The sequence below is a fragment of the Elgaria multicarinata genome, chromosome 1 (assembly GCF_023053635.1).
Source record: "Elgaria multicarinata webbii isolate HBS135686 ecotype San Diego chromosome 1, rElgMul1.1.pri, whole genome shotgun sequence".
NCBI lineage: Eukaryota > Metazoa > Chordata > Lepidosauria > Squamata > Anguidae > Elgaria > Elgaria multicarinata.
In genome coordinates this window covers 49,909,949-49,925,342 of record NC_086171.1, presented here as the reverse complement: position 1 = coordinate 49,925,342, position 15,394 = coordinate 49,909,949, and the positions used below count along the sequence as shown (strand labels likewise).

Below are 15,394 nucleotides of genomic sequence, written 5' to 3'. Positions count from 1 at the left end.
AGGTCTTCAGCTGGCAACGAAAGTAGTACAGTGTAGGCGCCAGGCGGACCTCTCTGGGGAGCTCATTCCACAACTGGGGTGCCACAGCGGAGAAAGCCCTCCTCCTAGTAGCCACCTGCCTCACTTCCTTTGGCAGGGGCTCACGGAGAGGGCCCCCTGTAGATGATCTTAAGGTCCGGGTAGGTACATATGGGATGAGGCGTTCCTTCAAATAACCTGGCCCCAAACCGTTTAGGGCTTTAAATGTCAATACCAGCACTTTGAATCGGGCCTGGACCTGGACTGGCAGCCAGTGAAGTTGTAAAAGGACTGGCGTAATGTGATCTCGCCAGCCAGTCCCTGTTAGTAAATGGGCTGCCCTGTTTTGTACCAGCTGAAGCTTCCGGACCGTTTTCAAAGGCAGCCCCACGTATAACGCATTGCAGTAATCCAAACGAGAGGTTATCAGAGCATGGATAACTGTAGCTAGGCTATCACTGTCCAGATAAGGGCGCAGTTGGTATATCAGCCTAAGCTGATAAAAGGTTCTCTTTGCCACTGTGTTCACCTGTGCCTCAAGTGACAGTTCTGGATCCAAGAGCACCCCCAAACTACGGACCTGATCCTTTAGGGAGAGTGCAACCCCATCCAGGACAGGGCAAATGAACCACCCGCTAACAGTACCTCCGTCTTGTCTGGATTGAGTCTCAGTTTGTTAACCCTCATCCAGTCCATTACCGTGCCCAGGCACTGGTTCAGAACAGTCACTGCCTCACCTGGGTTTGATAAAAGGAAAGGTAGAGCTGGGTATCATCTGCATATTGATGACACCTCAGTCCACATCTCCAGATAACCTCCCCCAGCGGCTTCATGTATATGTTAAACAGCATAGGGGATAAAATAGAGCCCTGCGGAACCCCATGGCTTAGGAGCCATGGCACAGAGCAATAATCCCCCAGCACCACCTTCTGAAATCGGCCATCCAAGTAGGAGTGGAACCACTGCAATGCAGTACTTCCAACTCCCAGCTCAGACAACCTATCCAGAAGGACACCATGGTCGATGGTATCGAAGGCCGCTGAGAGGTCTAGGAGAACCAACAGGGTCGCACTCCCCCTGTCTCTCTCCCGGCAGAGGTCATCCCACAGGGCGACCAAGGCAGTTTCCGTTCCAAAAGAATTCCCCTGCTGGTTTGCACTGCCTTCTCCAACCTGTTTTTCTTAAAATGTAATTCCTTATAGTTATTTAGCTGAGGTCTTTTGTTTTGATTAATATTACCAATTGACACTGAAACCTTACTTGGTTTTCAAGATTGGAACCTGTGTTGTTCGCCATTCATTAACTTCTTCTGACTTTTTGAAGGGGCATCAGAGTTGGAAGCCATGGAGAGCTCATACTATATAAAAGAGGAAGGTAGTGAGGGCTAGTTTGGAAGGCTTGTGAACTATTGACATAGGCCAGTTAAGTTTACGTTTGGGGAGGCTTTTAGGTAACAAAATGTGCAGTATAGTTCTAATTCATTGTATCTGTAATTTTCTGAATAACAGTACTGTCTTCTAAATGTTTATTGTTAATTTTATCAGTTATAAATCTCTAACAAAATGTCAGGTAATAAAATGCCTTAGTCTAATTTAAAGTTACATTTTAATGGTTACACTTAAAAGTTGGGCTGCAGTCCAACACAAATGATCCGCTCCAATTCAATATAGAGTAGTGCATGCATAAGCCCGTTGATTTCTGTGCTAGAACGTGGCGACCCTACAGATGACCAGAGCCTCATAGAAATAATGCTTCTGTAAGGTTTTGCATATGCAGCACATATATTCTAAATGTCTTGTTTGAAAACAGGTCAACATAAAGAATGAGAACATTACCAGATATAACCCAGTTCAGCATTTTGAATTGAAAATCAGTGGAGCAAGCTGAAACGTTCTTTATTGTAATTACACCTCACCTGCCCCTCTGAGCACAGGATGATGTAAGTGTTTGTTCCAGGGCTGCCCATTTTATCCTTGCAACAACCCTGTGAGGTAGATGAGGCCAAGTGATAGTGACTGGCCCAAGATCACTCAATGAGAGCTTTCTGGCTGAATAGGGATTTGATCCTGGGTTTGTCCGGTCCTAGTCTAGACACTCTAACCTCTAAAACCACACAGGCTCTCCTACCATAAGAGATAAGTTTGTTACTTCAGTTTGGTGTTATAAAAGCACAGTATGTTACATAAATAATCAGTTTAGTTAACTTTATTAAAAAGCAAAATTCACAGAAAGGGACACAGAAATAGTCTACCAATTGCACTGCACTTTAATAGTAAATGGTCAGAGTACACTGTTAACCTACACAAATTTAGCTCTAATTCTGTAAGTAGCAAACACATATAGAGCATTCAGGGCAAAGTTAGTTAAATGACACTTTTTTTAATGGCTTGGAGTTTACCCTCTCTTGCAAAGGGGAGAGGCTCCTATTTTAGCTGTACCAATTCAAACCAATGTTTGGGGCATTGCAATTAATGCAGGCTGTAGTTAAGATAGTTAAGAAATTAAAACATAACTAGTTCTACCTCAAGAGACAAATGTTAAAAAATACAATCCAATAAAATTAAATCCTGTTGTTTGGAGAAATACCTCTTTTCTCCATGTGCATAGGGTCTTTGCTTGGGAAACATTGTGCATGAGCAATGGATTCAACATTTTGCAAGGAATTCAAATGTCATTATCTTTCAGAATTACTTTGCCTACCTACTTGAGCGAGTTCTGTTTGTACAGTATATGACTGATAATGTCTTGAAAGAAAAGGGTAGGTCCTTTTATTAATGCCCTCTTTTGTCGTACCACAATACAGTATGCCTTTGATTAACATTTGGTGCACACTCTGTGGCAATCTTCATTAATTTAATAAAGAGATTGTTAAACTAAGAACTTAGGCATCCACAACATATGATCCATAAATCCAAATGTAGCCCACAAGTCTGCCTGTTGCTTGACAACCTCCCTGCCCTCCCCATTTTTGCAATTACAAGCAAGAAGACGAGAATTGAAAGGCTTATACAGTCCCTGGTGGGCCATCATAGGTGGCAGATGATTCAGTTTGGTGGTTCACGAATTGTGCAGGCCTGCCCTAGACCCATGATTCATTCATTACTTCTCTGGGCAATTTGTACTGGGAGCCAAACAACATCTATCTGTCTGAGTGCTGCCATCAATGCCACTAACTTGGCATTATTCAGCACACAAATTAATATTAATTTTGCTCAGCTCACCCATGCTCAGTGGAGAACATACCTGGACATTGAAAACGCACTTTTCTTCCTTCTAAACATTTAGAGTTTTTCTGAAAGATAACTTTTGCTTCTTCTTCGTGGTCTTTGTGCATCACACTTTATGGGGCTCTGCACCTGCGCGGAGTCTCGATCAGGAACTTTAAATAGCTGAGAAGCATTTTAGGTGGGAACTCCTCCTGCACCATCACAGTATATGTACCATGTTCCCGCCCTATCCCTCAGTTCCTCTTCGACTGCCATCAAGATTACCTACAAATTCCATCATAGTGGAATCCACTCCAGGCGAAGTCCACAAACAACACAGCTCCTCTGTGGATGAAGAGGGTAGAAGGTTAGATCTCCTTGGTCTCAGGCTGTATTCGACAATGGCACTGGGCCTACGAGTGTCAAACTACAAGGCTATGATGGCCCGTTACCAGCTGTTCCTATGGGACAAAATTAACTCCCTTTGTGACTGCTTACCAGACGAGCAGAGGGATTCATTCATTCATTACTTCTTTGGGCAATTTGTACTGGGAGCCAAATAACATCTATTTGTCTGAGTGCTGCCATCAATGCCGTTCTCCCTACTGATAAGGGTAATATCCAAAATCGACCAGGAACAGACGAACAATATGGTAGCCCAGACAGACCTTGTTCCCCACACTCCTCAGGCTGTCCCGGGGGCATTACATACGACTTCCACCACTCCACAATCTCCTGTCCCACAACGACAGTCCGTCACCCAGATGTCAGGACACTGAAACTAACAGCATGGAGACTGCACGGGACAGTTCATTCTCACCCATCCCAAGACAAGTTCAGGTTATATTGGATGCAGCAAAACGCTTGTCCACAAAGAGGTCATACTCTTCCAAATTGACAGCCTTTCTCAAATTTGCAACCGAAAACTACTTTGACCTGCACAGCAGCTCAGTCATAAATGTCCTCCAATTCTTAGTCCACTTATTTAACAGGGCTTAAAATCTTCATCTATCTGGGTCTACCTTGCAGCTAGCTATCTCTAGCTCACGTTCACCAATCGATGGCTTGACACTATTCTCACACCCACTAGCCTGTTCCTTCCTAAGGGGCCTGAACAATCTTGCTCCCTCTTTCAAACCTTGGGCACCACCATGGGAACTACCTATAGTCCTAAAGGCTTTAATGGTTAAACCCTTCGAGCCTTTAGCCACTTGCAACCTCCAATTCGTATCGTGGAAAGTGGCATTTCATGTCGTCATCACCTCAGCCAGGAGAGTCTGAACTGTCAGCACTGAGGGTTGACTCACCATACCTAATCTTTCATAAGGAATCAGCATCCTTACGCACTGACGTCACCTTCCTATCTAAGGTAGCATCAGACTTTCATCTTAACGAACCAATATCCCTATTGGCATTCTTTCCCAGCCCAGCAACCGACCTCGAAAAACAACTCTAGATGTCAGATGGGCACTCGCCTTTTACAAATCGAACTGAACCTTGCAGATCTACACAAAGACTGTTTGTGTGTTATGGAGAACCTAAGAAAGGCTCCCCAGTCTCATCACAAGGAGTAGCAGCATGGATCAGACAGACGGTACCACTAGCCTACCAGATCTCCAACCGAGAATTACCATCACAAATTAAAGCCCACTCCACTCAGACAGTGGCAACCTCAACAGACTTTGTTAAAGGAGTCTCCTTGTCAGACTTATGCAAAGCAGCTACTTGGGCTTCCGAGTCAATGTTTATCTGTCACTATAAACTGGACATACAAGCCAGATCCAGCTCTCGATTCAGAAGAGCCGTGCTATTGTCAGTCCTCCAGTAGACACCTTACCCACCTCTAGCTAATCCCCCCATAAAGTGTGATGCACAGAGACCAAGAAGAAGAATGACAGGTTGCTTACCTGTCACTGGCTCTTTGAGTGGTCATCTATGCATTCACACTACTTCCCCCCCCCCCTTCCCCACTTCGGTGTCAATAATATGTTGATACCGATGATTCGGCTGTCCTAAAAGTTCGGGATCAAACAATTGTCTCGAGGAACTGAGGGATAGGGTGGGAACACAGAACAATACCATGACGGTGGGGGAGGAGTTCCCGCCTAAAATGCTTCTCAGCTATTGGAAGTTCCCAATTGAGACTCATGCAGGTGCAGAGCAGCATAAAATGTAAATGCCAGATGACCTCTTGAAGAACCACAGTTACAAGCAAGCCACCTGTCATTCTATTCTATGTTTACCCTAGATTTAGTGTTAGTTAAATTTTGTCTTTACATTAAGTTCTTACCCATTCTGCACACCTGCTCTCCAAGTGGTCATGTGCTGCAGTTCTAGCTTTCATGCTCCATTACCTGTGAACATAGGAGGCTGCCTTATACCAAGTCAGACTATTGGTCCATGTGACCCAATATTATTGACACTTACTGCCAGCAGGTCCCCAGGGTTTCAGGCAGAAGTTTTTCCAGTTGTTCCTGCAGGTGTCAGGGATTAAACCAGGGATCTTATGCATGCAAAGTATCAGTAAGAAATATGGCTGTTGGAACCAGATGCTGTTGTGTATTAAGAGCAGCTTAGAAAGGGATGGTAACAATGGAATGGTTGGAGCTGTGGCTGGCTGGTAATGTTTGGACAACCCATGTAATGTCTGCCTATTAGTTAACTGGAATAGTTGGGCTTTGAACAAACACCTAGCACTTGAATATTCATGCCTACCACTGGTTGGTACTATTATTCAAGGACTAAAGAGATTCAGCGTTAAGATTGCTGCTTCTGCAGCCATAGCAAATATTTGTAAAACAGTGCTGTAGTAATGCCCAGTAAAGGTTTATTTTAAAAGAGTTTGAACTCTGTACTCTGAATTTTAAAAAAGTAGTTGCATGCGTGAATTAAAAAAACAACACCTTTTGGGTTGCTCTCACATTGTTTTTATATTGACTTAGAGCACAGAAATTAAGCTAAAATAAAAAGAGGGAAAACCCCACACAGATGAGATGCTACTATGAAGTGTGTTTTGTTTCCTTGGGCGCTGGTGGAGATCAGATGAAACCTGCAAGCTCTTCTAGTGTAGCAATCCCTGACTTCATTACAGCATTCAGAGGTCTTAAGTTTAAAAGGAGTTGATCTATTATGCTGAGGATAGTGTGTCAGGCTGTGCTATAGATAACTGGTTGTGATAGCTTGTGGCAACATTTGCATTCCTTTCAAGGCTGGAGTAGTTAGCACAGTCAACATTACAAAGGTATTTACTATAGGGGTAGGCAGAGTTTGATAAGGATCTACTGGTAGATTTCTGGGTGATTTTCAGTAGATCACCAAGAATTTCTGACTCCCACGTGTTTTAATAGTAACAACAAAAGGCTACCCGCTCCTAAATTAGGCTGTTGAGATGGAGAGGGAAGGGAGTGACCAGGAGTGTTTTTTTTTTTTTTTACTGAGCTCAGTTCTGGTATTGAAAATAAATTCCTGGGTTATATGCACCTTGCTGAGGTTGCTGGACTTCTAAAAAGAAAGTAGATCCTCCAAGCCTAAAACCTGTCTGCACCTGAATCAGTAGCATGGATAATTGGTCACAGCTACTGGGGTGCAACCATCCCAGCCAGTGGGAAGAGGTCGTTCTCACTTCCACCACCAGTTTGCAAAGTCCATATCCAAGAGTCACTTTAATAAAGGGCAATTGGGAATTCTCTTTCTTTCAGAAAATTTAATCCAGTCGGGCTCTTTCTATATTTTAATAGGTAATAGTGATGAATCAGGGATAAGGAGATGAACTTGTTTGGGAATGCACAGTCTCGTGATATGAAAGTGTAATGAAGTGATCACAAACCATGCTTTTGTGTCATCCAGGTTCCTAAATTTATTTTGTGAAGTGATAATCCCAAAAAGACTCAAACCACAACTGCATCCTTTGAGATCCAACTCAAAATATTTATTATATCACAACCTTCAGTGTTCCTGGAGGAGCAAGCCATTTAAAATAATTAAAACAATAAAACCGCACATCAGACAATAAGAATGGCCACTAAAAACATAAAAATCACAGCAGGAGAATAAAAGCCAATTGAACTAGTTTAAAAGGCCTGGGATTGATTTTTTTTTAAAAAAGGTCTTCACCTTGCACTGAAAAGACGTAAGAGTGGGTACCAGGTGAGCCTCTCTAAAGGCAGGGAGGATTCTGCAGTAGAAATGATTCTCACTCCTATTGTCACCTGCCCAACCTCTGTGGATGACTTTTATGTACAGGCAGGTTCTTGTGGGAGAAGGTGACATATTTTATGTAGTTATACTTAAGAGTAGAACACCAATGGAAAATTAATGGCCCAGTGCCAGAAGATACCATCATGCAAGGCTTAACAATATTTTATTTACACTATAGTGACCTTGAAATTTTAAATTTGTGACAAAATAAGGTGAAAATATAGCTAGTACAATTACAGTGAAATTGCTTGCAAGGCCTTCCCCCCCAAGCAGTTTATTTATTTATTTATTACATTTATATACCGCCCCATAGCCGAAGCTATGTTCTCTTTGCCATAAATTTACAGTTTCTGTTTCCAGCAACTCAGTTATTGCATAGGATCCAGACATCTCCATTCAAGTAGCATTTTGTGGGAATGTGACATTTTCCAAACACAGAAAGTAAGTATCTTGCACCTTAACTGTACCCGTCCAGTGTTATTATTTATTTATTTATTTAGCACCAACAATGTACTTGGTGCTGTACAAAATATACAAATAAAACAGCGATACCCTGCCTAGAGGCTTACAATCTAAAATCACATTAAAACATATGAAGGGGGGGAAGGGGTTCACAAAGCAGAAATAAGAGAATACTCATAGTAATAAGAACAGTAAATCAAGCTAAAATACCAAAAGCTATTGAAAACAAATGAGTTTTCAAACGCGTTTTAAAATCTACAATGGAACTTGTGGTACATAGTTGCTCTGGAAGAGCATTCCAAGCAAATGGGGCAGCCAGAGAGAATGGGTGAAGCCGGGCAAGAGAGATAGAAATTCTTGGGTGGGAGAGCAACATAACATTTGAAGAACGGAAGGTACGAGGGGGATGGTAAAGTGAAATGAGATAAGAAAGATAAGAAGGTGCAAGACCATGACACGCTTTGAATGTCAGCAAAAGAAGCTTATACTGAATTCTATATGGGATCAGAAGCCAATGAAGAGATTTCATCAAAGGAGAAACATGGTCAAAATGACGAGCCAAGAAAATAATCTTGGCTGCCGAATGGTGAAGAGAGACCAAAGAGGAGAGAGGAGCATAAAGAAGACCAGTCAAAAGAAGATTACAGAAGTCCAAATGGGAGATAACCAATGCATGGACAAGGGTCTTAGCAGAAGATTCAGATAAGAACGGACGGATCCTAGCAATGTTATATAGGAAAAAACGGCAGGACTTGGCTACAGCCTCAATATGTGAGGAGAAAGAAAGTGAAGAATCAAAAATGAAGCCAAGACTACGAGCTTCTTCCACCTGATAAAGTGTGACATTATTAACAGTAACAAAGAATGAAGAGCTAGGGGACGGTTTGGGAGGGAAGACAAGCAAAACTGTTTTCACCATGTTTAGTTTTAAGCGACGCTGAAGCATCCAGGCTGAGATATCAGACAAACAGGCTGAGATCCTAGCCTGAACGTCAGAAGAAAGTTCAGGAGAAGAGAGATACAATTGTGTATCGTCTGCATACAGATGATATTGGAGGCCATGAGAATGAATAAGATTACCTAACGATAACATGTATAAAGAGAACAACAAAGGGCCAAGTACTGAGCCCTGTGGCACCCCAACTTGAAGGGGAAAAGAAGAAGATGAGTGGCCATTAGCACATACGCTAAATAAGCGACCTGCAAGATAGGAGGCAAACCAGTCATAGACAGATTCGCGGAATCCAAGGTCACATAGGGTAGCCAATTGGAGGTCATGATCAATGTATCAAAGGCCACAGTAAGATCCAGAAGAATAAGAACTGAAAACAGGCCTTTAGATTTGGCGATAAGAAGATAATTGGTAATCTTAGTAAGCACTGTCTCAGTAGAATGCAGAGGATGGAAGCCAGCGTGGGAGTATTCCTCTGGTCTCTCCACTCCTTGCTAGGGAATCTGAATTTGGAGTCTCACTCTAATGTGATCATTTAATGCTAGATAGATCCATTTATATGGTTTTCCATCTCTTTGTACTTTCTAACTAAAAAGTCTTACTCTGTTTTTCATGCTTCCTTTCTATTTGTTGAAGTAATTTCTTATTGGTTGTATTTTTACCGCACCCTTCCTCTAAATTGCTCAAAGCAATTTGTGAACTGCCCAGGGAACTTCGGCTATTGGGTGGTATAAAAATGCAATAAATAAATAAAGCAGCATCTATGGTTTTGCCTGACAATTTTTCCTCACAACATCCCCGTGGGGTAGGTTAGGCTGAGAGAAAGTGACTGATCCAATGAGTTTAATGGCTAAGTGTGGGTTTGAATTCAATTTACCGCCTAACAAAATTTACTCACTGTTTACAATTTATGCAAAACAAGTATACTTGAATTACTGTGCATAGTTTTTCTTTTCTCTCTGCTGTGAAAAGTGGAGAGAAAAGAAAAACATTTCTGTTGTATCTCTAGATCAGGAATGTGCAACCTTGGAGGGTCCAGGGGCCAATTTCCCACCCCTGGAACCCACCCCAGGCTGCACCCCCACTCCTCCCAGTGTCAAAATTGCTGCTGCTGAATTGTTGCTGAAATTCAGTGATGGGAAAATGCTGCTTTTTTACTTTAAAACAGGGCAAACTGGGAGCAAGCAACTTGTTTTATTAATGCATAATTGTGCTCCCAGAAACCCCAGAGGAGCACAAATTTGCATCAAAACAAGGCGTCTTTGCCTTGTTTTAAAGTGAAATGCATCATTTTTTGCTGCTGCCAGGCCTTCAGTTGTAGCCCATGGGCTGTATGTTGCCCACTCGTACTCTGGATCTTAAGTTGTTTCACCAAGGAATTGTTTCCTTTTTTTTTAGAAAAATAACAACTCCTGTACAATGCTATCCAGACTTCTAGGAATTAATTATTCATACAAAAGGGGGTGCATTAATAATGCTGCTGTGCTGCTGTTGCAAACAACGTGGGGTACATTTGCTCAATTAGTTCGAAGGAGTGTCCAACTGCACATAATACATCTGTGAACACTACTGTACAACAAATATAGAATGGATGGTGTGGTGTTGATCCCTGGCAGCCAGAATCTCATAATGATCTAATATCAGCACAACATTTGCAGACTTCAAAATTGGGTTTTCTTTACTAATGGGAGAAAAGGTGTTTTTTTTCTTTAGCGACTCCAGCATGGTTTTGTGGGACAGCTGCAGTATGGAAGGGCTTTAAAAGTGTTTGCATTAATTTTGATTGCAGACCCGTGCTTACAGAATTATAAGGTTCACAAACGATAACAGTAGCATTGAAAGCTATGTGTCTGTTTTCCTTGGATTTCCTTGGCATGTAATATCTTAAAACCTGTTTACACTGCATTTCTGCAGAAGAAAATTACCTAGAAAGAGTTTGGCAGGCATCTATGAACATTCTCTCCTCCCCCCACCCTCTCATTTCTGCAGTGGCTTTGTGTGACAGTGACCTTGATCTGAAACTACTGGTGTGCTCTGCAGCTATGTGAACATAGTTTTCTTATTCCCAAAGGAAAAAGCAATTAGCTGTTCATTGTGGGCAATAATAAATTTGGTTGAGCATGTGATTGAAGGTAGGCCAAGGCAAACCCAATTTGTCTTACCAGAAAATTAAGTGAAAGTTATTAAGTTTCAACATTGGACAGCCTAGGCCTATAGTTTGCAGAAACTTCAAGTGGGACTCTTCCTCCCCTCCTATAAGGCTTTGGGTCAACAAAAAGCTATTTTAATGTCAGTTATGAACTTTTTTTAGATAATGATTTTAATGGCTCTAATCGAAGTGTCTATACTGTAAACATTAATAAAGAAGACATGTGGACCAATATTCTTCTGCTTAATTGGTTGTGATCATAGTTTTTGATTTGTCACGTGACATGTTGGAATTGGGTTTTTTTTTTAAAAAAAAAAATCTTGGAAATTTCTTGGCTGCTCTTCTGCTGTACAAGGGAGTAAGGCTATCATGTCCACCACATCCTTTTTCTAAAGGAGGAAATGATACTTTGCACTAGGATTGGCTACTCATTTGAGCTTTAGCTTACCTCTTTCTAAAGCATATGGCGGTTTAACAGTATATAGAACCAATATTGCTGGTGCTAATACCTTCTACTGTACTGTAGAAGACCCATTAAAATGCTATGACTGGTATTTTCCCAACTCTGATTATATTGATTATTAACTTTGTGGTCGTGCTTGGAAATCAGAACTGACAGTTAACAGATCCATTGTTGGATTTACAGTTCTTTAAGAACTATTCATTACTAAACAAGCAGAATTGTCTTCTCTGTGAGATTCTCAGATAACTGTAGGAATCTTGGGGGAGCGGGTAATCGGACACTTTCAGTTTATTTGCTGTTGTTTATTCGTTCAATCGTTTCCGACTCTTCGTGACTTCATGGACCAGCCCACGCCAGAGCTTTCTGTCGGCTGTTGCCACCCCTAGCTCCCCCAAGGTCAAGTCTGTCACCTCCAGAATATCATCCATCCATCTTGCCCTTGGTTGGCCCCTCTTCCTTTTGCCTTCCACTTTCCCTAGCATCAGCCTCTTCTCCAGGGTATCCTGTCTTCTCATTATATGGCCAAAGTACTTCAGTTTTGCCTTTAATGCCATTCCCTCAAGTGAGCAGTCTGGCTTTATTTCCTGGAGTATGGACTGGTTTGATCTTCTTGCAGTCCAAGGCACTCTCAGAATTTTCCTCCAACACCACAGTTCAAAATCATCTATCTTCCTTCGCTCAGTTTTCCTTATGGTCCAGCTCTCGCAGCCATAGGTTACTACGGGGAATACCATTGCTTTAACTATGCGGACCTTTGTTGTCAGTGTGGTGTCTCTGCTCTTAACTATTTTATCAAGATTTGTCATTGCTCTCCTCCCAAGAAGTAAACGTCTTCTGATTTCCTGGCTGCAATCAGCGTCTGCAGTAATGTTTGCGCCCAGAAATACAAAGTCTGTCACTGCCTCCACGTTTTCTCCCTCTATTTGCCAGTTATCAATCAAGCTGGTTGCCATAATCTTGGTTTTTTTTGAGGTTTAACTGCAACCCAGCTTTTGCACTTTCTTCTTTCACCTTTGTCATAAGGCTCCTCAGCTCCTCTTCGCTTTCAGCCATCAAAGTGCTGTCATCTGCATATCTGAGATTGTTAATGTTTCTTCCTGCGATTTTAACTCCAGCCTTGGATTCGTCAAGCCCAGCACGTCGCATGATGTGTTCTGCATACAAGTTGAATAGATAAGGTGAGAGTATACATCCCTGCCGTACTCCTTTCCCAATCTTAAACCAGTCCGTTGTTCCGTGGTCTGTTCTTACCGTTGCTACTTGTTCGTTATACAGATTCCTCAGGAGGCAGACAAGATGACTTGGTATCCCCATACCACCAAGAACTTGCCACAGTTTGTTATGATCCACACAGTCAAAGGCTTTAGAATAGTCAATAAAACTAAATTTTATCTTGCAGTGAAACATGCTGCCAGTTGATCTACTCTTTAGTTTTCTCTTGCCTCCTCAACAATATCTTTCTCCCCTGCCTCCCTTTTATCTTTTGCAATTTTCACTTTTCTACCATTGTGCACGGGGAAAGTAATATTATAGTTACCCTTCAGAAGATAATTTCCTCTCCTTATCCTCAATATTATGCCACCCAATACAGCATTTTTCAAAAATGTGTACAGAACTACTGAAGAATTATTATTAGCATATAGTAATGTAATCATGTAATCCTTACAACAACTTTGTACGGTTAGTATTATTATTGCCTTATTGCAGATGGGGTGGGGTGAGGTGGGGGCTGGGGGAAAGTGGCTTGCCTAAGACCATCTGGTGAGTTCATAACATGGGTGAGATTTGAAGTGAGTTACAGGTTTACAGCCCCATTTGTTTGGCACTGGGCTACAGTAGCTCCAAATTAGAACAAAGTTAGAACTTCAGTTTTAATATAAGTATATTCCTTTCTCAGAAGACTTAACTTTCCAGTTAGTTTTCTTTGGAAACTTCAGAGTGGCGTAAGTTGGCTTTTACATACATTCCTTAACCTTTTCTTTAGTTAGAAAACAAGACACTTGTTTTCTAACCAAGTGTCTTAACCTTCCCTGTGAGTATGGTCCTTTCAGGGGTTAGGGTTATCTTTTTCTATCTGACTCGAGGAAAATGAAAACTGTTTTGTTAGCCTCTCCATGCACTCAGAGTGAAGAAAACAGATTGATAAAGTTGGTTAAATATTTGCTACCTTTAAAACAACCAGGTCTGATATTTTGAGCTCTCAGGACTTGTGAAAGCACCCTACAGTTGACTTAATTTAAAATACATTACATGCTTAGCAATAATGACAAGCATGTTTAATTTGAATCACCTCACTTGAATGAATGGGCTTTACTCCCACATAAGTCTGCATAGGACTGTAGCCTTAAAATTACACCCAGTTCTTCAATTTTCAGGAAAGGGTACTGAGAGTTCTTTGCTTTGCTGTGTGAGTGCTTCCAAAATATTCAGGGATTTCCCCCTCTCCCTTTCTTATGAATAAAAAATTTGGCCCTACCAGCCTGCATTTTAAGAGCACTCCGCAGTTTGCTGTCTTGCTGACTTGGCAGCGTAAGAGAGAGGGAGGGAGGGAAAGGTCCTCTTTCCTGAATCTCTTCACTGCATAGCTCACAGATCTGAGTACTACAGGGACAAAAGCTGAGTCAGAAGAGAGATGCAGTCTGCGCTATAGGCAGTCATGGCCCAGTTCAGGATTTTAGACTGCATGATCAACCACAACTGGGGTTTGATATGTAACCTGTATTGCGCTTGGAGTGGCCAGGTTTGTCCATTATATTTAGTTGTTTATCAAGAAGACAAAATATTATTATGCAAAAGGCACAAATTCAACCTTGTCCGTTCCCCTCCCCTACTCATTTTCCCATCTTGCACAATGTATGTCATAATATTTAGTAAATGCTAATCAGCTGTGTATTAAGGGTGCTTTTCTGCTGTAGATAACTTAGTTTATCTATTTAATTGGTTACTTAGAACTGCCTCTGCAAAAGATTTAACTGGATACATTGCAGTAGAGGATGCAGCAATGTAAGAGGCAGTTCTGTTCAAGAACGATGAGAGATACTGAAGGGGCAGACTGATTTAAAAGCATGCATATACATAAATCTGTAGTTGTTATATAGCTTTGTTTCAGGAAAAATATTATACATGTATATAAGCATTCATTAACATGGTTCTTTTATTTATTGTACTGATGAAACCCTTCATTTTACACATATATGGGTTTAGGAGTTTGTCATTGCATGGGAAGTAAATCTCACTTAAACGTATTAAGTTAAAAACATAGAAAGTTAACATATACAACATAAACTGTTTATCTGACTAGAGGGAATAGCTGGGCTAGTACGGGTTGGATTTCATCAAGATAGATTTCTCTATTTTAAAATGTTAAAATCTGGGCTTGTTCAAGTTTAATTCACTTCTGCCTTAGAGTAAAGGACAAATGATCGGAAATTACTCTGTATCTAAAAGTGATGATAGAAAAGACCGAGAGGTGGTGGTGGTAGTAGTGTGTGATGAAGGGGATGTTCAGTGCTAGGGGCAGGATTGTGTATGTTGGTGTATGTGGGGTGAGTGGTAACTGCAATTGTCTGTCCCGCATGAAGCAATAGGTGAGTGGATGGGAGGCAGGGGATCCAAGTTGATCCTGGACAGCTTGGTGGAGTGCATTGGAAGATGGCTTACCTTATCCCAGCTACATAATGCTTATGTGTTATTGGGGAGTGGTGGGGAGCTGGGTTTTACCCAACTTTAGGCAGGGTTTACTTTCCAAAGCCACCCCACCCCCAATATAATCTCCTTCCTCACCCCAAACCTGAGCCAGCTCTTAAAGAATTAGCAGACACCCCCCCACACACACACACACACCAGTGTCTCATGGTCACTCTGAAACCTTACAAAGAAACAGGGTGGCCCAGTGCAAGGCGATGTGGTGAGGGTAAGCCTGATACTCCAGGACCCCCTATTGTCCT

At 41.7% G+C, this 15,394-nt stretch overlaps 1 protein-coding gene across 3 annotated transcripts in view; it reads left to right on the top strand.

Moving 5' to 3' along the window:
- Positions 1-15,394, top strand: part of ARHGAP21 (Rho GTPase activating protein 21) — a 149,314-nt gene that overhangs the window by 27,644 nt on the left and 106,276 nt on the right. For 2 of the 3 annotated variants that reach the window (XM_063127603.1, XM_063127589.1), the window contains exon 1: positions 14,058-14,187. The exons of the other annotated variant lie outside the window; for it this stretch is intronic. In XM_063127603.1, the coding sequence (XP_062983673.1) occupies positions 14,104-14,187 (84 nt within the window). In that variant the 5' untranslated portion in view covers positions 14,058-14,103. Of the gene's footprint in view, positions 1-14,057; positions 14,188-15,394 lie in introns of those variants that run through there. 3 annotated transcript variants of the gene reach the window in all.